Source organism: Pongo pygmaeus, chromosome 4 (genome assembly GCF_028885625.2).
Source record: "Pongo pygmaeus isolate AG05252 chromosome 4, NHGRI_mPonPyg2-v2.0_pri, whole genome shotgun sequence".
Taxonomy (NCBI): Eukaryota; Metazoa; Chordata; class Mammalia; order Primates; family Hominidae; genus Pongo; species Pongo pygmaeus.
In genome coordinates this window covers 101,089,255-101,113,373 of record NC_072377.2, presented here as the reverse complement: position 1 = coordinate 101,113,373, position 24,119 = coordinate 101,089,255, and the positions used below count along the sequence as shown (strand labels likewise).

At 37.2% G+C, this 24,119-nt stretch overlaps 1 protein-coding gene, 1 long non-coding RNA gene and 1 other non-coding gene across 4 annotated transcripts in view; 2 read left to right on the top strand and 1 right to left on the bottom strand.

The window, feature by feature from the left end:
- LOC129036929 (uncharacterized) overlaps window positions 1-2,712 on the bottom strand; it is an 806,216-nt gene extending 803,504 nt beyond the window's left edge. For both annotated transcript variants that reach the window (XR_010126426.1, XR_010126429.1), the window contains exon 1: window positions 2,572-2,712. This is a non-coding gene — a long non-coding RNA (uncharacterized LOC129036929). The remainder of the gene's footprint in view (window positions 1-2,571) is intronic.
- On the top strand, window positions 1,889-23,535 carry RIOK2 (RIO kinase 2). The gene is made up of 10 exons (XM_054488653.2): window positions 1,889-2,388; window positions 6,300-6,438; window positions 7,366-7,482; window positions 7,923-8,098; window positions 11,978-12,066; window positions 13,851-14,042; window positions 16,412-16,504; window positions 17,272-17,796; window positions 20,104-20,200; window positions 22,016-23,535. The coding sequence occupies exons 1-10, from the start codon at window positions 2,164-2,166 to the stop codon at window positions 22,178-22,180; spliced, it is 1,818 nt and encodes a 605-aa protein (XP_054344628.2). The 5' UTR covers window positions 1,889-2,163; the 3' UTR covers window positions 22,181-23,535.
- On the top strand, window positions 9,114-9,277 carry LOC129037759 (U1 spliceosomal RNA). Its single transcript, XR_008502981.1, has one exon. It is a non-coding gene; the product is annotated as a U1 spliceosomal RNA (small nuclear RNA).
- Window positions 23,536-24,119: the final 584 nt, after the last annotated feature.

Below are 24,119 nucleotides of genomic sequence, written 5' to 3'. Positions count from 1 at the left end.
ATTACACCATAATAGATTAGGAACATCTGCTAAAGTGCTGGATTCGGAGTAGAAACATAAATAGCTTGTTTCCCATTCCATTCTTGCTCTAGAAGTTAGTTATTTGCATACAAATGGCCAACAGGTACATGAAAAATTGCTCAACATCACTAAGTATATGAGAAATGAAAATCGAAGCCATAATGAGATATTATCTTACCCCAGTCCAAATGGCTACTGTTAAAAAGACAAAAAATAACGGATGTTGGTGAGGATATGGAGAAAAGAGAACTCTTATACACTGTTCATGAGAATGTAAATTAGTACAGCCACTGTGGAAAAGTATATGGAGATTTCTCAAAAAATTAAAAATAGAATTATTCAATCCAGCAATCCCACTATTGGGTATCTACCCAGAGGAAAGAAATCAGTATATCAAAGGGATACCTACACTTGCATGTTTATCACAGCACTATTCACAATAGCAAAGCTATGGAATCAACCTAAGTGTCCATCAACAGATGAATGGATAAAGAAAATGTGGTATATATACACAATGGAGTACTATTCAGACATAAAAAATGAAATCTTGCCATTTGCAGTAACATGGATGGAGCTGGAGGTCATTCATCGTAAGGGAAATCAGCCAGGAACAAAAAGACAAATATCACATGCTCTCACTTATATGTGGAAGCTAAAAAATTCGATCACATGAAGGTAGAGAGTGGAAAGACAGATAACAGACCGGGAAAGATGAGGGGAGTGGGAACAGGATGAAGAGAGTAGGTTAAAGGTTACAAACATGGAGTCAGATAGAAAGAATATATTCGATGCTTGATAGTAGAGTAGGGTAACTAGTTAGACAAAAATATATTGTATTTAGATGATAGACACCCTAAATACTTGTAACAAAATTTCTCATGTACCCCATAAATTTGTACAAATAAAGTTAGTCACTTGGTTTTTTTAAAAACTTTTCGGCCAGGCACAGTGGCTCATGCCTGTAATCCCAGCACTTTGGGAGACTGAGGGGGGCGGATCACCTGAGGCCAGGAGTTTGAAACCAGTCTGGCCAACAGGGCGAAACCCCATCTCTACTAAAAATTAAAAAATTAGCAGGGCGTGGTGGTGTGCGCCTATAATCTCAGCTACTTAGGAGGCTGAGGGAGAAGAATCCCTTGAACCTTGGGGGGCAGACGTTGCAGTGAGCCAAGATCGCGCCACTGTACTTCAGCCTGGGTGACAAAGCCGGGCTCTGTCTCAAAAATTAAAAAAAAAATCACTTCTATGCCTTCTTATGTAAATACAGAAAGAAAAATTCCGTTTAAATGGAGATGTCCATTGGTTGAATATGGTTAATCAAAGACATGCTGCATTCAAGTAAAAAGCAGACAAAGGCTTGAATATCGAGGGAATAGAAGGCTGTTTTTCCTTTTCCATTCTGTGAGCTGACAGCACTAACTATCCTAGCTGGAAAGACAAGGCAGATCATAGTCATCCTTTGTCGGGGTACAACTAGCTTACAGTTGCACTCTGGAGTTGCAGAGCCAGTATGGGTAACTATTCTAAAATCCTTAAATCGCTCCTGGGCCCTCGAAGTCCTACCCGCGTAGGTCAGCCCGAACTATCAAAATCCCCACTTCCTCTGGAAACGCGCCCTTGAGAGGTAACAACGTCCGCTGCGCTCTCCACGTGTCACCTTAAACCCCTACCCCAACCAGCGCAGGCGCACTCCGAAGCCTCCCGGACCAACTTAAGAGAAGTACTGAGCAAGCGCATGAGTTCCATTAACCACGCCCTCCGAGCTGCCGGAGCAGGCGCAATTAGGAGTAGAGGGCGTGCTTGTGTGATTACAGTCCACTTTACGTTTAACAGATTTGGTTGTCTGGACTCTAGCTCAGGTTCTTTTACCCGTGTCTTGTTGGAAGTCACTTTGCCTAGAGTAGACGTTGTTTGCGGGAAAAATTTGCTCCTCCCGTTAAGTAACCACTTTGCTCTCTAAGGCGGAACGTGTCATTGAGGCAGCAAGTCCTGACAGATACGGGGAAAAAAATGGCACATTGTAGAGAACATCTACACTCCGCTAACTCAGTCACAACGCAAAAATTACACAAAAATAAAACGTTCCTTGTTACATACTATGTGCTTCATAAAACATACAAGTAGTTTTATTTTCCTATACCAATGAGAAAACACTTCTATCTATTAACAAGGACCTGTAGTAAGACGCAGCGCGTGCGCGAGCCATCTGGCGCCGTACAGCGCTTAGAGGCCCGAATAACGACCTGCCTTACGCTTTGCGGCTGTCGTGGGAGAGGCATCTGGGCTCGGACTGGGGCCGCCATGGGGAAGGTGAATGTGGCTAAGTTGCGTTACATGAGCCGAGATGACTTCAGGGTCTTGACCGCAGTAAGTAACCCGCCGTTCCTATTCTCCCTTGCCCCTTACCACTGTGTGACCTCTTCCTATTCCTGCAAGTTTTCTGGGATCTGAGCAGGCACGCTCTGGGACCTGGGACGTGGCAGAAGCTGGGAATGGAGAAGAGAGCATCAGAAAGTCGGATTTTTAAAAAGGTTTTATTTGGGAGCTTACCTTCCCCCAGATAGAGCAAAGGTCCCGTCTTCTAATAATTGTCTTCTTTTCTGCTGCTATTCGCTTTGCGCTGAAGAGAAACGCTTGCATCTCTGTGGCCTGGAAACTTCTCTGATCCTGAGCTTCCGACCAGCTGTGAAAGGTTTAAGGCCCGCCCCCCCGAGATTTGATAATATTGACTTCCCTACTAACAGACTTAGTCGCATAGCAGTCTTTCTGATTCATTGAGTCAACACATATTTGTCGAGTTTTTAGTAGCAACATTAGGAGGTTCACTTGTTCAAACAGACAAGTGGAGAGAGAGACACAGATCATCAAGTAAACGAAAAATAGGATAATGGATAAATGCTATGAAAATGATAAAGGATAATGGCATAGAAAGTATATGTATCTGGTGGAGAGGAGGGGCACAAGTTATTGGCCTTTGGTAGACAATGAATAAATATTCACTAAATGAAAGAATGAATGGGGGAACAATAGGAGCTGTGAGAAGGAGACAGCCCAGTGAAGTCCTTGGAAAGAGTTGGAGGCAGAGGAAACAGCAGTAGTAAGTGCAAAGGCCTTGAGATAGAAAAGTCTTTGAAGAGATGAAAGGCCAGTGTGGCTGGAGCAAAGTGAGACACACACTAATGGTTGGAGATGTAGTGGAAAAGGTGAGAGATTATATACTACAGAGCCTTGGAGGCTTGGTAAAGAATGTGGGGGTAACCACTCAATGTTTTAATCAGGGGAGTAACAAAATCTGATTTTATGGCCTCAGTGTTATGGCACAGAAATTAATATATAGATCAAGACATTTGTACAGTAAAGCAGTACATTTATTTAGGAGCCGTTATCTTTTGGTAAGGAGTGAACCCCATGATAAGGACTACCTATATTGTGTAATTATGTAATAGGATATGCGATGTGAGTCACACCGGTTCTTGTATTATGTTAAGGCTTCAAGTTTTGGATTTGTAAAATTAATCTTAAATAGCACTTAAGGATTAAACTAAGAATTGCAAAATCAGTGTGAAATTTGGAAGACAATATTTACTTTGTCTCTCATGTAGATTCTTCTAATCAGCTGGACTTTCTCTATGAAAACCTACTATCACTTCGGAAAGATACCTTCCTTTCCTGCTTTCTCAGCACACTCATTCCTTAACGCCTCTGACAGAAGTAGGGGTCAAAAGTAAGAGTGTTAGAGGATGGGGGAGGCAGAGACAAAGCATGGAAAATAAGTTAAATTTAAAAGTTAAGGTTTTGGTGAAACATCAAAATGATGCCAGATTTATCTTCCAAAACATTGGCACTGCAACATTTAAATTATTTGTAAAGCTCATCAAGAAATGACTTAGTCATTAAATATGACATTCCAGTCTCAGTCGAATCTCACCAGTGTTGGTACCCTTTCTTGGGCCTCTCTTCCCTTTTACTTCTTTGGTTCCTCCTATATCAATAATCATTGTTTGACTAGCTGCCCTTAGCTTTCAATATGAACTTGCCCCAGAATTCTGCTCCCAAACATTCCTTTTCTTCCGTTATCTCTTGCTCAGTGATAGCATCCACTTCACATCTTCAACTCTCACTTCTATAAAATAATTGACAATTTTCCCTTCTAATTATAACTTCATTCCTAAATATAGGCCCCTTTCCAATTTAATTTTCTCTCTCTCTTTTTTTTTTTTTTTTTTTTTTTTTGAGACGGAGTCTCACTCTGTTGCCAGGCTGGAGTGCAGTGGTGCAATCTCAGCTCACTGCAACCTTCACCTTCTGGGTTCAAGCGATTCTCCTGCCTCAGCCTCCCGAGTAGCTGGGACTACAGGCGCACACCACCACGCCCAGCTAATTTTTGTATTTTTAGTAGAGATGGGGTTTCACCATGTTGGCCAGGATGGTCTCAATCTCTTGACCTCGTGATCCACCCACCTTGGCCTCCCAAAGTGCTGGGATTACAGGCGTGAGCCACTGCACCTGGCCTCCAGTTTTCCTTTAAACATTTTTATTTGACTCTCAGTGCTCAAACCAAATTCAATTTTTTTCTACCCCCTTTCTCTTTTCCCAAGCTCTATAAAAAAAAATAATAAAATCTTAAAACTTGCTTTTCCTCTTCACTTCCAATTGTGGCTTTCCATCCCCTTTACCCTTCCACATCTATTTGCCAAGCTCTCCCATAATACTTCCTAAAGATTTTTCATTCCTTCCTTCCAGTACCACTACCACTTACCCTGTTCTGGTTGCTCTTTCCTCTGAGCTGGACTTCTGTCTTAGTTCTCCAGAGTAACCCCTCAGATTTTGCCATCTCTAAGCCAATTTGCATATTCCTGGTACATTAATGTCCTTAAAATAACCCTGTTCATGTGTCTCCCATGCCTAAACATCTTTAAGAGTTTCCTGCTTTCATCAGGATAAAATATAAAATTATTTGGTCTACATTTTAATGCCTTCTCTATCCTAGAAGTATCTTCCAGCCGCGTTTGCATGAACTCTATATGCTGTCCCATCTGAGCTGCCACTGTACTCAGCTATTCTCTGTGGTCAGTACTTTCTTGCATATGTGCCATTTTCAAATCTTTTTCTTTCACTAATATCCTCTTGTCTGTTTTCTCTGTACGCCCACATCTTTTAAAAGTCAGTCTCTAGTTTTGCATCTTCCTTGGAACTGATCCCTCAGCTAGAAATATTCTTATTCTGCCCTGAGCTACCTTTTTAAGCACTTATCACTTCTTAACTTCTAATAAACTTAGATGTATACCATTTTTTAAAATTTCCATCATGAGATAAAAATTCCTCAGAGTAAAAAGCACATATATATATATATATATATATATATATATATATATATATACACACACACACATCTACACATGCAGAAGAGCATGTAGGAGATAGATAGATAGATAGATAGATAGATAGATAGATAGATAGATAGAGAGATAGATATATGTGCTTTTTACCTCTGAGGAATAAGTAAAAAATATATATATATGTGTGTACATATATATAAAATAAGTTCTGGGGTACATGTGCAGAACGTGCAGGTTTGTTACATAGGTATACACATGCCATAGTGGTTTGCTCTACCCATCAACCCATCCCATCTACATTAGGTATTTCTCCTAATGCTATCCCTCCCCTAGCCCCCCACCCCCTGACAGGCCCCAGTGTGTGATATTCCCCTTCCTGTGTCCATGTGTTCTTATTGTTCAACTCCCACTTATGAATGAGAACATGTGGTGTTTGGTTTTCTGCTCTTGTGTTAGTTTGCTGAGAATGTCCTACAAAGGACATGTCCTGCAAAGGACATGAACTCATCTTTTTTTATGGCTGCATAGTATTCCATGGTGTATATGTGCCACATTTTCTTTATCCAGTCTATCATATCCTCTATGATGCCTACATGTAGTACTTTCTCATTAAATACCTGCTTAATAAATATCTGGCACATCTGTAGTTTTTACAGACAAATGTTTTGGTGTCATCAAGTATTTTAGCATTGACCAAATGTCATCAGTATGTCTAGCACTCACAGTTCCTACTCTTGAAATGGAAAACCAATACAAATATCAGTGATTAGATTTCAAATTGCAATTAAAAATATTTTCAGAGACAGAAGTGTTTATGTCTCAGAATTAGTTGGAGAACTGCATAGTCACGAAAGTTTCAAGGAGAAGTTAATTTTGCAGGGTTTTGATAGACAAGGCTTTGTGTTGATTACGATTATATAATGATTCCTTTAATTTCAGGTTGAAATGGGCATGAAGAACCATGAAATTGTTCCCGGCAGTTTGATTGCTTCTATAGCCAGCCTTAAACATGGTGGCTGTAATAAAGTTTTAAGAGAATTAGTGAAACATAAACTCATAGCTTGGGAGCGTACCAAAAGTAAGTATTTTGAGGCACCATTTGTGATTTTTCAGGTAGTTGGTTTCCACCAGAGCAAGTGTTCCAAAAGTCAAGAAGTGGAAGTTGCCAGACTAGTAAAGCATTAGACGAAGAACTGACAAAACACACTTCAGCCATATCCTATTAGTCAAAATAATCACAGGGCACACCCAGATCAAAGGAGGTGAAAAAAGAGTAGTAGTAAGAACATGTAGGATACAGCAGAAGAGCATGTAGGTACTGCAGAAGAGCACGTAGAATACTGCAGAAGAGCACGTAGAGCACTGCAGAAGAGCATGTAGGTACTGCAGAAGAGCACGTAGAGTACTGCAGAAGAGCACGTAGAGTACTGCAGAAGAGCACATAGAGCACTGCAGAAGAGCATGTAGGTACTGCAGAACAGCATGTAGGTACTGCAGAAGAGCATGAAGAGCATGTAGGTACTGCAGAAGAGCATGTAGGATAGAGAGATTGTGGCTACCATCTTTGGAAAATACAATCAGCAGTCATACCCTAGATCATTACTTCTGAAACCATCTGTGGTGAGGGATTAGTTTTTTCGAACCTATCACAGATCCTTACTTTTATAAAATACAAAAAAATAATTACTAGAAGAATGAAATGGATAACGGATATACAAAAACAGACATAGAATTCTAGGTCAAATTGATATACAAATTGAACTTAAATTCCTCCTTTTATCTTGTCACAAACACTTATAGACCTGTCTGTAGGTCACATTTTGATTATCAGTACACTGGAGAAGAAATGCAAATTATAGGAAGAAATTGGAAGCTTGTGAGCCTGGGCAGTTTATCTTTTTCCAATGAAGACTTTATTGTTAAATCTTTCTTATGACTTGAACTTATGTGACTTGGTTGTACAATGTAACTGAAATATGGTCTTTATCCTTTGATTTTTGTCTAGCTGTCCAGGGCTATCGGTTGACAAATGCAGGATATGATTACCTAGCTTTGAAAACACTTTCTTCTAGGCAAGTAGTTGAGTCTGTTGGAAACCAGATGGGTGTTGGCAAAGAATCAGGTAAGTGCTAATAGTACTGTGCAAAGTATTTTCTTTGCTTTAGTTTATGTTTTCCCTTCAGAAACCTTTCCTCTTTTAGTTTTCCCTTTTTTCTAACTAAACAGTAAGTTGGAAAGTTGATTGGAAGCAATACAAATCAGAAGGTGCCCTTAATTAGTAGGTTATTATTTTCTCTGAAAGTCTATCACTGAAAATTCATTTATACCAGGAATTAATTTTCTTCTAATAACTCCCAAGATGTCTCATTATTTATGTGCAAATATACCAGAATCCAAAATTCAAAACACTTCTGGTCCGAAGGTTTTGGATAAGGAGGGATACTCAATCTTTATTAGGAAAAATGACATTTTTGATACAAATAAAATTAGAGAAAGTTAGAATTGTTTTAACTGATTGGAATAAACATGTAATAATGGTTGTTTTTGAAATTTTGTCTCTAGATATTTACATTGTTGCAAATGAAGAAGGACAACAATTTGCATTAAAGCTTCACAGACTAGGAAGAACCTCGTTTCGAAATCTGAAAAACAAACGCGATTATCATAAACATAGGCACAGTGTGTCTTGGCTTTATTTATCTCGTCTCTCTGCCATGAAGGAATTTGCCTATATGAAGGTATTTATTTTATTTTATAGTCATGCATTTTTTAGCCAAATAATACATGTGTCTCAAAGGCCTTAATGACAAGTGTGATTCTGTTGTCCCCACATCTCTCTAACCTTAGACTCAATTCCTACAGACAGACTCAATCCTGAATAACTCTGTTGATTATTTGGGCTCTTTTAAGTGATTTCCTTCTATGTTAAGGTATTTTAAATTGTTACTAATGCATAAGGGCAACACATTCTATAATGCTGACAAGATGAAAGAGCCAAAAATAATTAATGATGCTGTTACCTCACAAATATGTATGTGTGGATGTGTGTGTATATATATATATATATATTCAATATATATAACTATACATATGTCTGTTTCTAATTGAAAACACCAGGTAATTATCATCTGTAGAAACCTTAGTGTCTCAGATAAGTTGGCTAGTTTTTTGTTTCACATAAAGGAACAAACATTTATAGATTTATATGTATATTAAAAATGGTAAAAATTGGCTGGGCGCAGTGGTTCATGCCTATAATACCACTACTTTGGGAAGCCAAGGTGGGCGGATTACTTGAGGTAAGGAGCCCAGCCTGGCCAACAAGGTGAAACCCCATCCCTACTAAAAATACAAGAATTAGCCAGGCATGGTGGTGGCCACCTGTAATCCCAGCTATTTGGGAGACTGAGGCAGGAAAATCACTTGAACCCAGGAAGCAGAGGTTGCAGTGAGTGAAGATTGTGCCACTGCACTCAAGCCTGGGCGACAGAGCAAGATTCTGTCTCAAAAAACAAAAAAGGTAAAAATCTTTAGTTTTTAAGAGGTGAGGATGAAGAGAAGTGGGTTAAAGGGTACAAACATACAATTAGAAGGAATACATTCAATGTTTGATAGCAGAGTAGGGTGACTATAGTAAACAAAATGTATTGTATTCAGGAGATGAACACACTAAATACCCTGACTTGATCACTACTCATATATACTTAACAAAATGTTACATATACCTCATACATTTATACAAATAGAAAGAAAATGCTTAACCTGGCAGATGAAATGTCAAAATCTCAAAGACGGTTTTCTCAGGGTTAGGCCTATTCATTGCACTTCAGGTGTGCTGACCCTTGCAGTTTCCCCAAATATTGGAACTTGACTGCATATTTTGTGGCACTGGTGGACTACATTTGTACTGTCCCCTGACATTAAAAAAAAAAAAATCGTTTATTTTTAACTTTTTGCCTTCAAAATTAAGTTCAGCATAGATTTGTTAAATATAATAATATCCAAATTAAATACATCCAACAATAACTAAGTTAAACAAAAGATAATATTGTGTTTTTATAATTCTGCCAGTAGGATTTGTCATAGTTTATCTTCATTTTTCAAAACAATTTGAATTGAAGATTGCTACAGTGTGTGAACATCTGTTTCTTGAGGATTCAGCTTATTCTTTGAATGGGTTATATACTTAAATTTTCACTAATCATGGGAGATTTCTTAAGGCAGTATAAATTAGTAATACTGATACCATACATGTCAATGTACTTCTTGTCTTATACTAATAGTTTGTATCTTGTAATATTCAGTCAGTAAATGAGCAGCTTGGTAGGGATCATTTACACATTTTCCCAAAAGTGTAGTAGGTGTTTTTCAGGATATTTATATTGAAGGTATAGGAATGGAATCTGGTTGCACATAAATGCACTCCTTAAATATATTGATTTTTCATAAGAGAGGAACAAGAATATAAAGATTGGGCTATAGCATGAGGTCTAGGCAATAGCACAAGTTCTAGACAAATATTCACAATCTTTAAGTTTATCACGTGCTATTGATCTGTCTAGGTATGCTCAAAATGGTCTACATTGAAAAAAAGCATTTAAAAACAAAGCAAAGAAAAATATCTGGGAAGTGGGAAGTGGTTTGGTTGTTGTTCACAGAAGGTAAGCAATACACAACCTTTTGAAATTAATTGCTGGGGTAGTGTAGGGTGAAGGAGTGGATGCCAAAGAAATAACCAGTACAATCTGTGTCTTAAAGTTGAGAAGATAACACAAACACACATGAAACTGAACCTTCTATTTATTTATTCATTTATTTTCGAAACAAGGTCTCACTCTCACCCAGGCTGGAGTGCAATGGCACGATCACGGCTCACTGCAGCCCCAACCTCCTGGGCTCAAGCCATCCTCCCACCTCAGCCTCCCAGGTATCTAGGATCACAGGCATGTGTTACCATGCCTGCTTTGTAGAGACAGGACCTTGCTGTGTTGCCCAGGCTGCTCTCAAACTCCTGGCCTCAAGAGATTCACCCACCTCGGCCTCCCAAAGTACCAGGGTTATAAGCGTGAGCCACCACTGCAAGCCTAAGAACAATTTTTTTTTTAATTATATACTGAATTTAGAGAAACTTCAGTAAGTGATAGAATAGTTGATGGAGGAGGTTTCAGGTAGTGAGTGGAGCTGAGTGGAGCCATGAAGCTTGGATATTATTTGACCCTAAGACAGTGCATTTTGGCAGAGAAGTGGTATGGGCAATGACATGAATCTATGTGAGCCCTATGTGTTTAGGTGACACTGAGATGACTGTCCTGACTGCGTTTCTCGGTGTGTATTGGAGAGAATATTGGGAGAACTAGGACTGTACAGGTGGATTAAAGAGTTTTGAAAACCAGGAAAAGTTTATATTTACAAACTGAAAAGAATATTTACAGCCAATGTAAAAAAACTTTTTTTTGAGATGTAGTCTTGCTCTGTCGCCCAGACTAGAGTGCAGTGGCACGATGTCAACTCACTGCAACCTCTGCCTCCTGGGTTCAAGCGATTCTCCTGCCTCAGCCTCCCAGGTAGCTGGGACTACAGGCATGTGCCACCATGCCTGGCTAATTTTTTTGTATTTTTAGTAGAGATGGGGTTTCACCATGCTGGCAGGCTGGTGTTGAACTCCTGACCTCAACTGATCCACCTGCCTCAGCCTCCCAAATTGCTGGGATTACAGACGTAAGACACCGTGCCCATCCCAATGTATATATTTTTAAATGGAATATTAACATCAGCAGGTTAGTCTGGTATTGGTACATAGAATAGGTTAGGTATGATGGCAAGAGCTAGAACACTTGTGAAGTAATGAGGTATATGCCTCCTTACAAGTATATGTTGGTGCAAAAGTAATTGCAGTTCTTGCCATTCCTAATACTAGCATTCTAAATGTCAAAGGGCATAAATCCAAGATATTTTAAAGAAAGTAATAACAGGGCTTTGTAAACAGTAAGATTGAAGACAGTAAGCTTAGGGGAAAAGATGTATGGAGAGTCTTAACATTTGAATCAGACTACAAGAGTGTATGTTTTTCACATAGTAGATTTATATTGCATATTGTGGCCTGGAGAAAAAAGTTCGGTGCCCTATAAACCAAAATGTCTGATCTCTTAGAATGCTTCATTTCCTAATATGTCAGAAGATGAGTATTTCCTAAATTACAATTTGTTTCCAATTTAAATATTTTGAGCACATTTCAACAAATGTCAGAGACTTATAAAATAGGAAAGGATATACCCTAAGAGACTGTAAGCTTCTTGGGGGCTTTTTAACACTGCTTTTAGAGTGTTTAGAAACTTTTTAACACTCATTTTTGTAACCCCAGCACAGTGCATAACATTTTGTAAATGTTCATTTTTGGTGGAAAAGTGAATTCAAACTTTTGTTTAAAATTTGCTTTTTATGTATGGCTAATTCTGCGCAGTGAATAAATAAGCTATGCATAAATAACCATGTGTTAACTATAATTTTATAAAGGTTTGTGTGTTTTTTTCTGGTTGTAGAAAGGTATATTTACTTTTATTGTTCTTTAAAGAGTAATGACCTGTTCATTAGCTTACACCTGTTTTGCAACATTTTAGGCATTGTATGAGAGGAAATTTCCAGTTCCAAAGCCAATTGATTACAATCGTCATGCAGTGGTCATGGAACTCATAAATGGTTATCCACTGTAAGTATTCATTATTCTTAAAGCCATGAATCCTGATAAATGAATTTAAGTTTCAGGGTTTTTAATAAAATTTTTTTTAGTTAATGAAATATGGCCTCTGGGAGGTTAAAATTGATTTAAAGGAATAGACTCAAAGACAAATTAAAAACCCAGTTTCATTCTGACAATGTGAACTTTGTAATCTCTGTGATTCATTCATTCATTCAATATTAAGAGACTGTTAGGTGCCAGGAACTTTTAATCTCAGCAGTGAACAAAACAAAGTCCCTGCCCTCATGGAATTTACATTCTGATGGAAGGAGATGTGTAATAAATAACTAAAGGAAATGTATATCAATTGTTAGTAAGTACTATGGATAAAAAAAGCAGAGTAAGGGAGATAGGAAGTACTAACGGGACAGGAGACTACTGTTTTATGTAGGGTGGTAAAGAAAAGTCTCACTAATAAGGTGAAACCTCATCAAATTTTGATTCAGATTAGCAGCTATTGGAGTGGGAGTATTTTGAGCAGAGAAGAGATGTGATCTCATCAATCAGTGATCTCAGTGTTTTCAGAGGGTCACTCTGCTTGCTGAATTAATAGACTCTGGGGAGACAAAGAATTAGGAAGACAAGTTAAGAGGCTATTACAATAATCTAGGCAAGAAATGGTTGTAATTCTGATTACAATGATAGTTGTAAGGTGATGAAAAGTGGTCAAATTCTGAATGTGTTCTGCAGGTTGAACCAACATGATTTGGGATTGGATATGGATGTGAAGGAAGGGATGAGTCAATGGTGACACCAAGGTTTTTCACCTGAGTAGCAAATTAACTGGAGGGAGAAAGCTACCATGTACAGAAATAGGAAAGCTACAGTAGGAACAGCATTTTGGAGTTGGAGGGTGGGACAGAATCAGAGATTCCATTTTGGACATACTGAGTTTGAGTTGCCTGGGAGTTAGAGAAGTCTACATTAAAATCAGTGTATATGTGGTATTTATTTAAACCATTAACCTAGATGAGATCACCAAGAGTGAGTCTAAATAAGAGAAAATAAAAGGTCATAGGATTGGCCTTTGAGGAACTCCAGAATTTAGAGGTCAAGGAAAAAGATGAAGTACAAATAGAAAAGACTAAGAAGGTATGATCTATGAGGAAGGAAGAACACCTGGAGAGAATGGTGTCCCAAGAGTTAAGTGAAGAAAATGTTCAAAGAGGTCAACTGACAGACCACATATGATGAGGACTAAGAATTGACCTTTGGATTTAGCAACATTGAAGTCATTTTAGTCTCAACAAGGGTGATCTTGGAAGCACTTTGGCCTCCCAAAGTGCTGGGATTACAGGGGTGACCCATCACGCCTGGCCCGTGCATGCTATTATTGATTCTGGATGTGGGTGTGTTTGTTTAGAATATAATCATTTTTTCATAATTTTTCAATTTTGTGATACTATTATTTAGGTCAGTCACTGGTTTGAAGTGGCTAGTGTTAATGTTATAAAAAGCCTGTTTGAAATGGTATCAGAGAATAGGAGGAAACAAATTGGAAAAGCACATGTAGACAAGTTTGGCTGTAAAGATCAAAGAAAGGTAGTAGTAGAAAAGAGATACAGAATTGAAGCAATGTGGCTATTTTTTTTTAATAGATGGGAGATATTATATCTGTGTACTGATGGGAATGAGAAGAAAGCTGCTGGGGAGACAGGGCATGGAAATAATATATATGTTCACATGCATACATACTTTCATTAAAACCGTAAATGAATACAAGTAACCTATTTTCATGCTTAAAATACTTTCAGATGTCAGATACACCATGTTGAAGATCCTGCATCAGTATACGATGAAGCTATGGAACTAATTGTCAGACTTGCAAATCATGGGCTGATTCATGGAGATTTTAATGAATTTAATCTCATTTTGGATGAAAATGACCATATCACCATGATTGATTTTCCACAGATGGTTTCAACTTCTCATCCCAATGCTGAGTGGTATGTACATGCTATTTTCTTATTTTTATTTTTTTTTTTATTTTTTTTTTGGAGATGGAGTTTCGCTTGTTGCCCAAGCTGGAGTGCAATGGCGCGATCTCGGCTCACTGCAACTTCCACCTCCCGGGTTGAAGCGATTCTCCTGCCTCAGCCTCCCGAGGAGCTGGGATTACAGACATGCCCCACCACGCACCACGTCTGGCTAATTTTTTGTATTTTTTTTTTTTAGTAGAGATGGGGTTTCTTCATGTTGGTCAGGCTGGTCTCGAACTCCTGACCTCAGGTGATCCACCCGCCTTGGCCTCCCAAAGTGCTGGGATTACAGGGGTGAGTCATCGCGCCCGGCCCGTACATGCTGTTATTGATTCTGGATGTGGGTGTGTTTGTTTAGAATATAATCATTTTTTCATAATTTTTCAATTTTGTGATACTATTATTTAGGTCAGTCACTGGTTTGAAGTGGCTAGTGTTAACGTTATAAAAATTTGTTTTTTAATTAAAGTATAACTACTAGAGTTTTCCCCATAAGAATTTGAATTTCTCTGTTGTAAATTGACAGACGTTCAAAAGTCAAATTTTCTTAGCCATGGAACCCTTTGTTCAAACAGACTTTTAGATGGAAGACCAATTGTTAAAACAGGTAAAAGTAGGGAGTGTAGTGGGGAACCGTAGAACCACTTTTGTCTTTCCCTTTTTCTTGCTGTTCCATGATTGCCTCCAAGAGAGATTCACCAAGTATAACTCAGTAATCTCGATGATCTGAATAAAAGTTGTGGTTTTGGACTGGACTCAGTTGTCAAACCAGTGATAATTACCTCTTGTCACTTTTAGCTTTATTTATTAGAAAAAAATTCACATAAAACTTTATCTCTGACACAGTGCAGAATCATGATATACCGCAATAATCATATTCTTCACATTACTTATTTAAACCAAACCAGCCAAGTCATGAAATAGGACCTTATCCTTTATTTGCTTGTGGTTCATGATTCAATTGAGTGTAACTAAGGATTTTTTTTCTTTCTGTTCCAAGCTTTATGAGAAACTTCTTTTTCCTAAACTAACAACTAGTATCACGTATATAATAGAGGATATTAATTCTTCCAGAGATTGAGCTTGAAGTAGTTTTGTTAAGTGAAGCATCTCTTCATCCTGGTTTCCAGTAGAAAATGTCTATACTTATGCTACAGAAAGAAATGTCATTTGAAAATAAATTTTTAAAATGTTTTCAACAAAATAATACTAAAAGAGTAATGCCTGGCACTGGGGTGGTCAGTACTCTTTGGATGATGACTAATCACAATTTTTATTAATAAGGAGTAACATAGTCACACAATAAAGGAACATCTAGGAGCCTCCAGAGTGTGACACATTATGACATTCTAGGTTTAGGCTGCATCATTCTATGGAGAAACATTGTGATTTAATTTCAATGTTTATGAACCAGTACTGGGGCCAAGGAGCTGTGCTAATTGCTAGAGATTGAGATATAAATAAGCCCTATATATGCTTTAGAAGATGTTACTGTCTCGTAGGGAGATGTAAACATATATAAAATAGTCTTTTTAAAATGTATTAGTATTTTTCCCAGAGTACCCTGTGAACAAAGAGGAGACACATTATCTTCCTATTTCCAAACTTCATCTTTCTCAAAGAGATAGTCAATTGCACGTTATCCTGTCCTTAATTCTCCCTTGTCTGGAAATCTTCTAGAGAATTGAATCCATTTTTGCTGCTTTGTGGTGGCCCAAAAAGGCAACCTGATATTCAGAAATTGTTCTACTTTTGGTCCAGATTAACATGTCATCAGATTATTTTTATAGTCTGTAGCATTATTTATCCCTTTGGGTGTTATTGCAAATCGGCTAATGGATAACAAAGATACATAAACATAATTCAGTAGTCTCCAGACTTAACTGTTTAATATTAATATCTTTTCATCGTCAGATCTTTCAGTTGGCTAGGGGTTCTAGTGAGTGTTGCTGATGGGAAGCATAGCCAGACTCAGGACGAACAGAATAAGTGGAAACTTATCCCCAAACTATAGGCCCATTATCTTATTTCCTGGGGTTCACATTCATCTTTCCCTAGTATATCTAACTATATACCAGTAACTATGACAAAACCTTGACTTTCCTACCGTAGGAAATGCATGGCATTGACAGCTTATATCCTTGAGATTTCATTGGATTTTAGTTTTTCAAACACACTGGTTAACTCATTTGTATCTTTTCTTCTTTTGTGTAACATCTTTTATCTCCTTGTGTAAGGAGCAGCAGTACCATTAACCAATAAGTATATTGTCATTGGCTAATAAGGAAAAAGAGGAGCAATAAAGACTTTATCATAAATGATTCTTGCTTTTGCAGGTATTTTGACAGAGATGTTAAATGCATTAAAGATTTCTTCATGAAACGTTTCAGCTACGAAAGTGAGCTTTTTCCAGCCTTTAAGGATATCAGGTTTGTACTCCCCATTGCTTTACATAATAGAACAGTTTAAATATCTGGTCTGTGTATTTCTAAAAATTAACATTTTCATGTAAAAAACTTTCCAAATTTTGACACATAATCACTGTTAGATGTCATTGCTCTGTAGTACATAACTGAAACTTAAAAACTTGAAAATACCTGCATTTGGTCCATTAAGGCACTGTTATTGAATTTTAGGAAGGGGACATATCTAGATTCTTATAAATTCAAGAACTTTTATTCTATTTTGGATGCTATTTGAGTAACTCATTCATAAGGAATAACACCAAACATTCATTGAAATTTGTGTTTTTCCTTTATCAGGACCAGGAGGTATCTTTAATTGATTCTCAAGACATAACTATCGTGTGCATTCTCAAAGCTCAGTTTTCTCATATTTATTTTATACACTTAAGATATTTTCTGATCTGGGATGAGTCACATAATCTGAAGGAAATCCTTAGCCCCCTTTGAAAGTTAATTTACAAAGTTAATAAACATAAGCTGAGGTTTTTATAACCTTTTTGTTTATATTGTTGCTTTTCAGTTATTTTATTCTTAAAATGACAGCCAGCATATACCTTTCATATGTATATACCTGTGTCATTTAAATATTACATTTTAGGGAAGGAAAATTTATTTTTGACATATAAGCTATTAAACTCACTTGAATCATAATTTATCAGAGTAGTAGATATTTGCTCCTCTTAGATAAACATTTTTTCTCTCTTTCTATGCTTGACACCTTTTTTTTCTAGGAGGGAAGATACTCTTGATGTGGAGGTTTCTGCCAGTGGCTACACAAAGGAAATGCAGGCAGATGATGAACTGCTTCATCCATTAGGTCCAGATGATAAAAATATTGAAACAAAAGAGGGATCTGAATTCTCATTTTCAGATGGAGAAGTGGCAGAAAAAGCAGAGGTTTACAGGTCAGAAAATGAAAGTGAGCGGAACTGTCTAGAAGAATCAGAGGGCTGCTATTGCAGATCATCTGGAGACCCTGAACAAATAAAGGAAGACAGTTTATCAGAAGAAAGTGCTGATGCACGGAGTTTTGAAATGACTGAATTCAATCAAGCTTTAGAAGAAATAAAAGGGCAGGTTGTTGAAAAGAACTCTGTAACTGAATTTTCTGAGGAGAAAAACAGAACTGAAAATTACAACAGGCAAGATGGTCAGAGAGTTCAAGTAGGAGTCCCTGCTGGCTCTGACGAGTATGAAGATGAGTGCCCTCATCTAATTGCCTTGTCGTCATTAAATAGAGAATTCAGGCCTTTCAGGTACAGACTTCTGTCGATTGCTTTTAACTTTAGTCTTGAGACTGATACTTTGTTAGATTCTAGTAAAGGAATGTTTTTTTCAAATGATGTGGCAGAATTGTATTCTGCCACCTTGATGTATAAAATGAAAGCCAAATAATTTTTTGTTAAAAACTCAAAATAGCTTCCTTTTCAATTGACCTGATTCTAGGCAGCCTATTGACTAAATTTCAAGTAATTCTGCCTTAAAATACAAACTGATGGCTGGGCACAGTGGCTTATGCCTATAATCTCAGCACTTTGGGAGGCCAAGGCAGGCAAATCACCTGAGGTCAGGAGTTTGAGACCAGCCTGGCCAACATGGCAAAACCCTGTCTCTACTAAAAATATAAAAATTAGCCGGGCATGGTGGCCTGTGCGTGTAATCCCAGCTACTTGGGAGACTGAGGCAGGTGAATCACTTGAACCTGGGAGGCAGAGGTTGCAGTAAGCTGAAGATCGTACCACTGCACTCCAGCCTGAGTGACGAGCAAAAAACTCCGTCTCAAAAAAATATATATATATACAAACTGATGATTTTAAAATTATTGCAGTCTCTGGATACATTGATCAGGTTTTAGACGGATGAGTTATGCCTCATATATTTTCCTGATTACACATCTGATGTGTGTTTGAGTTATGTAAAGGCATGTAAATATTAAAACATGCAATAAATGTACTTTCTATATGAAACATCTGCAGTGAATTTTCTCTAGTACCTTGAGCCTTCTATCCTTTGTTCATGTGTAGTTAAAATTATCTAATGATATTATGTTTTCTTTTAATAATTTTTTTTGTAAATATTAATCAGGCTCAGCTTAGACTAGGAAAAGTTCTAAAACTTAATTTTTGGATTTGGGATTGCTTATTCAGAATCAAATTGTAGTTAAATGAAATATTGGTTTTATTTCGAAATAGTAATATAACAATTAAAATTAGTTCAGCAATACATTTACTAAACATTTTTTAGTACATGTTTGGGCTTATATCTTAAGCCTACCTTTATCTTTAAAGTTTTATTCCTGAAGCAAAACATGAGAATTTTGTTACTTTTTCATATAGCTATGTATCTGTGTCACGGGGCTACTGCCATGTAAATAATAAACTTGGAAAATTAAATCAGAAGCTTGAAAGGAAAAGAGTTGGGGTGACAGAGGCTCAGGATTTTGAGTAAGTGATTGTATTAGACTGGATTCTTCAAAGAAACAGAATAAATAGGAGATTTATTATAAGGAATTAGCCCATGGGGTTATGGAGGCTGAGAAGTCCCAGGATCTGTAGTCAACAAGCTAGAGACCAAGGAGACCCCATGGTACAGTTCCAGTCCAAATCCAAAGAGCTAAGAACTAGAAGAGACAATAGCCTAAGTTCCAGTCCACATCCAAAGAAAGGAGAGGAGCCATGTCCCAGTTCAAAGACAGTTCTCTCTTACTTTGCCTTTTTGTTCTCATCAGGCCTTCAATGGATTGGATGAGGTCCACCCACCCTGGGGAGGGCAATCTGCTATACTCAGTTTATTGATTCAGAAACGCCCTCAAAGACACATCCAAGTTAATGTTTAACCAAATATATGGCACCCTGAGGCCCAGTCAAGTTAACATATAAAACTAACCATCACAGTGATAGAAGAAAACCTATATAGGATTAAATGGTCTTTTAAACTCAGAATGGGAACAATAATTTTGTTCTCACTCTGGATACATGCTGGGCAAAACTTTTATTCAAAGTAAAAGCAGAACAGCAGATGTTGCTGAAAAATATTAACTGTTAGGAGTTAATATTGTCCGAGTTTTTATACATTGCATATATTGAAACTTTGAGCCATGTGAAAAACATTAGTCTCTAGGTTGCAGATTTTCCTACCCTAGCGGAGCTGACTGTAATGAGTACTGTCTGTTTCCACTATATCTTCTGTTTGTGAAGGTGGAAAGAGTCTCAAAAATTTAGATAGGGGGAAACAGATTTACATAGTTCAGTGAAAGAAGAGGAGAGGATTATTAGAAAAGGGAAGATGAATTGTGGGGAGATGATAAATTTCAATGGCTAAAGCATTCTACTGTTTTTAAATTTTGATAGTGACTAACAAAATGCTGGAAAATGAAAATTGTTAATATATAGAACTTAACAGTAGGTAGTTTTATCTTTACAGAAATTTTAAAATATAATGATCTTTCTGAAGTATTTTATGTCTTCAGTTTTGCTGCATGCAAAAAATAATATAAATTAATCAAATGGGATTCATTACATTATACAAATTAACTAGATAAATTGTGGGTTTTTTAATTTTAGAGATGAAGAAAATATGGGAGCTATGAATCAGTATAGAACAAGAACTCTGAGTATCACTTCTTCAGGCAGTGTTGTAAGCTGTTCAACAATTCCTCCAGTAAGTAGTCATTCAACATGTACTGAATGTTTATTAGATCACTACTGTGATCTGATTGCCTTGTCTCATTAAACAATAATGTATGCCTTTCAGGTACAGACTTCTGTTGATTGCTTTTTGACTTGTCTTGAAACCAGTACTTTCTTTGATTTTAATAAGTGAATGTTTCTCAAAGGATGTGGTAGAGTTGTGTCCTGCCACCATTATGTGTAAAATGAAGGCCAAATGACTTTTTGTTGGTAAAACTCAAAATACCTTCTTTTTCAATTGTCCTGATTTTAGGCAGCCTGTTGACTAAATTTCAAGTAATTTTTTCTTAGAATACAAACTGATGAGTTTCAAAAAATTAATGTAGGTCACTTGATAAATTGATCAGGTTTGAGATGGATGAGTCATTCTTCATATGAGCTGAAGATTAATGAGCTTGGTCACTGTGAGGATTATAAGGTGTGTAAGACAGCCTCAGACACTTGGACGTACATGTTAATGGTATAAAATTTTGTTGTTGTTGTTGTTTGTTTTTGTTTTTGTTTTTTTTGAGATGGAGTTTTGCTCTTATCATCCAGGCCGGAGTGCAGTGGCGTGATCTCAGCCCTCTGCAACCTCCGCCTCCCAGGTTCAAGCAATTCTTCTGCCTCAGCCTCCTGAGTAGCTTGGATTACAGGCGCCCACCACCACGGCTGGCTAATTTTTGTATTTTTAGTAGAGACAAGGTTTCACCATGTTGGCCAGGCTGGTCTCGAACTCCTGACCTCAGGTGATCCGCCCACCTCAGCCTCCCAAAGTGCTGGGATTTCAGGCGTGAGCCACTGCGCCCAGCCATTTGTACTTGGATATAAGTACAAATTTGGCCGGGCATAGTGGCTCAGACCTGTGATCCCAGCACTTTGGGAGGCCAAGGTGGAAGGATCGCTTGAGCCCAAGAGTTTCAGGCCAGCCTGGGCAACATAGCAGGACCCCTGTCTACAAAACATTTAAAAATTAGCCAGGTGTAGTGGTGTACACCTGTGTTCCCAGCTACTCAGGAGGCTGAGGCAGAAAGATCACTCAAGCCCAGGAGGTTCCAGCCACCGTGAACTGTGTTCCTGCCACTGCACTCCAACCTGGGCAACACAGCAAGACCCTGTCTTAAAAAAAAAAAAAAGAAGACCCTTGTTCCTGGCTTTGCAGAATTTTGCAGCTATCTTCTTTTTTAGGAGACAAGTTGAATGATACAAGGTTATATACAGTTATTAAATAACAGACTGTAGTGCTTCAGAGAAAGAAAAGGTCATTGTGAACTGAGTATTTCACATTTCTTAATCATCTTGTAAGTCATATGACATGCACAGTGTATCTTAACTAATAAGTAACTTGAATTTATGATCAAAAGACATATGAAGACTTTTCCATGGGTGATTGCTACCATCAGGTCATTTCTACAGCTGAAACTGTGAAGGCATTCTTGGATATATTCAGCAATACTGAATGCTTTCAAAAATAATTTTCTATTACAAAACCTACTCTAAAAGCCTTTCAACCTAAAAAGCAGAGGAACAAGTAGTTTTCTTGTTTTTTCCATCAGTTTTCATGATGGACACTAGGTGGCACTATGGTTATTTTTTAAAAATTCTGCCTGTACACTATATTTTTTGCTATATAATCTGTATTTCTGTTTGGAATTTAATTTCTCCTATATAACAGTTTCTATATAGTACTGTCAGTGTTTGGAATCTTAAAAATTCATGGTGTCAATATATAAATAGAAAAGATATTAGCAGTGTACTTTTTGAAATGGTTCATTATCAGTAATACTAATTTATGAAATCTTTCCAGGAACTGGTGAAACAGAAGGTGAAACGTCAGTTGACAAAACAGCAAAAATCAGCTGTCAGACGTCGATTACAGAAAGGAGAAGCAAATATATTTACCAAGCAACGTAGGGAAAACATGCAAAATATCAAATCAAGTTTGGAAGCAGCTAGCTTTTGGGGAGAATAATGTATTTAGGATCTTGGATATGTTTAATATATTTTTTAAAGTTACTATAATTCCTTTTTGAGCCCTCATTTGTCTTTTTTGAGCCAAGGCTATCATATATTAATAAATAAACCCTCTTTCATCTATAAATTTGGGTCATTCAGTATGTGTCTTGCAAAGAATAATTATCTGCCAAAGCAGTCCATTTTTTTCAAAGTAATTTGGGTAACTAAAGTTAAATAACTTTATTAGAGATATTTGCATATTTTTAAAAATCTAAACGTTGTTTTCTGTTTGTTGAGGATTATATGATACAATGCACATAAAGCAATTAGAACAATGTTTAGAACATTGTAAGCCTTCAATAAAACATGGCTATTAGAATCATTATAATGATTCTGAAATTCTGCTGACAACTTGGTTGCATTTTATTTGGCAACTGGAGGAATTCACTGTCTTATTTTTCTTTAGAAGTAAAGATAAGCCTTTGGAAGTAAGGATAAGCCAGTAATGCATAATTTGCTTAATTAATTGATTAATTAATAATCTGTTTTGTGCCACTTACATTGGTAATGTGGTCATGAGAATGGAAACTTATTTGAGATCGTCTACCACAATTTTTACAGTTGGCAGCTTGTAAGCAGGCCTGAGTAGCAGAAGAGTTAGGGGTCGGGGAAGGTGGAGTAGAATGAGGAATGAAATGTTCTTTCTCATATGCTTATTATGTAAGTGGGTCTGGAACATGTTCTCACCTCAATGTTAACAAATACCTAATGCAGGAAGGAAAATACATAGCCATGGTCCCTTCCTCAAGGACTTTATAATTCAGTGAGATGTAAAGATGAGTGCTTAAGTGTATGCACCTGATTATTGTCTCGTCATTGCCGCGTAAGTCGGAAAAGGGGATCACTTGCCGCGAAAAATGGCCACTAGATGGCAATATCACCCCATAGTCACCAAACAGGATTACTTGCATCCCTAATTATGTTCTACCAGAGGGAATATAGTACAGACTTTTCCAAGATTGATAAAGACAGCAGATTCCCTTTCACCTTTGCCACATTAACTCTACTAGCTATTTGCAAGACCTGTCATTATCTGATAAATTGGTTTAAATATATAGAAGCTAGAAAATGCCAATTCCTGTTCCCTCAAAAGTTAGACATTGAAATATTTAAATACTGTTGCTTTGCATTTTAGATATATCTTTGAATTCAGGTATTCATTTTTTATAATCTCTCGACTTTTAAGCATTTTTTTAATGTAAAGTTGAAAACAGCTTAATAGAACCACAGAATGTTTATTTTGGAGTAATGTTCTTATATTCAGAGCAATGAAAGCAAATTGGGAATAAAGCCTTATCCTGCTCAGCTTTACCTAGTTGACTCAGTTGACTTTTGAGTATCTACTACATAAAAAGCCCATTACTATTAAGAAACTCAAGACAAACATGATTTTTACCTTTAATAGCCTAAGATTTCTTGTGGGCCAAGGAATTAATTATTCCAATCAGAAATGGAGGCTTTACCTCATTTGGGCAAAGATTGGTGCTAGTTATTGAAGATTTACTAATAAATGATCTGTTAAGGAATTTAGTTTTTTCTGGATATGTTGTTTTGGTTGTTGAAAACTAAGGTATAATTATAATAGTTATTTTTTGAAGATATGTTTGGCTAGCCATCAATTAGAAGTTAGAGAGTTTGTCCTAACAGATAAGCTATAACCCTCACATTTTAAAACATGCATAGTGAACAATGAACAAAAACAAATTCTAAATTTTACTAAGGTAGTAAAGCTGTATATTGTGATTGTTAAAACACTTTTTTGGCTTAGGAGTTCCAGATTTAAATCCTGGTTCTACACTTCCCAAACCTCAGGTACCTTCTGTAGCCTCTCTAACCTCAATTTTTTTACTTGTAAAATGGGGACATTTAATAGTACCTACCTCAGTGTCGTGAAG

Bases quoted from the DNA above. Each gene is read 5' to 3' on its own strand.
- RIOK2 (XM_054488653.2), top strand. From the start codon at position 2,164: ATGAGAAAACACTTCTATCTATTAACAAGGACCTGTAGTAAGACGCAG. The intron at 6,439-7,365 runs GTAAGTATTTTG...ATTTTTGTCTAG, and splicing joins AGCTTGGGAGCGTACCAAAA to CTGTCCAGGGCTATCGGTTG. The intron at 16,505-17,271 runs GTTTGTACTCCC...TTTTTTTTCTAG, and splicing joins CCAGCCTTTAAGGATATCAG to GAGGGAAGATACTCTTGATG.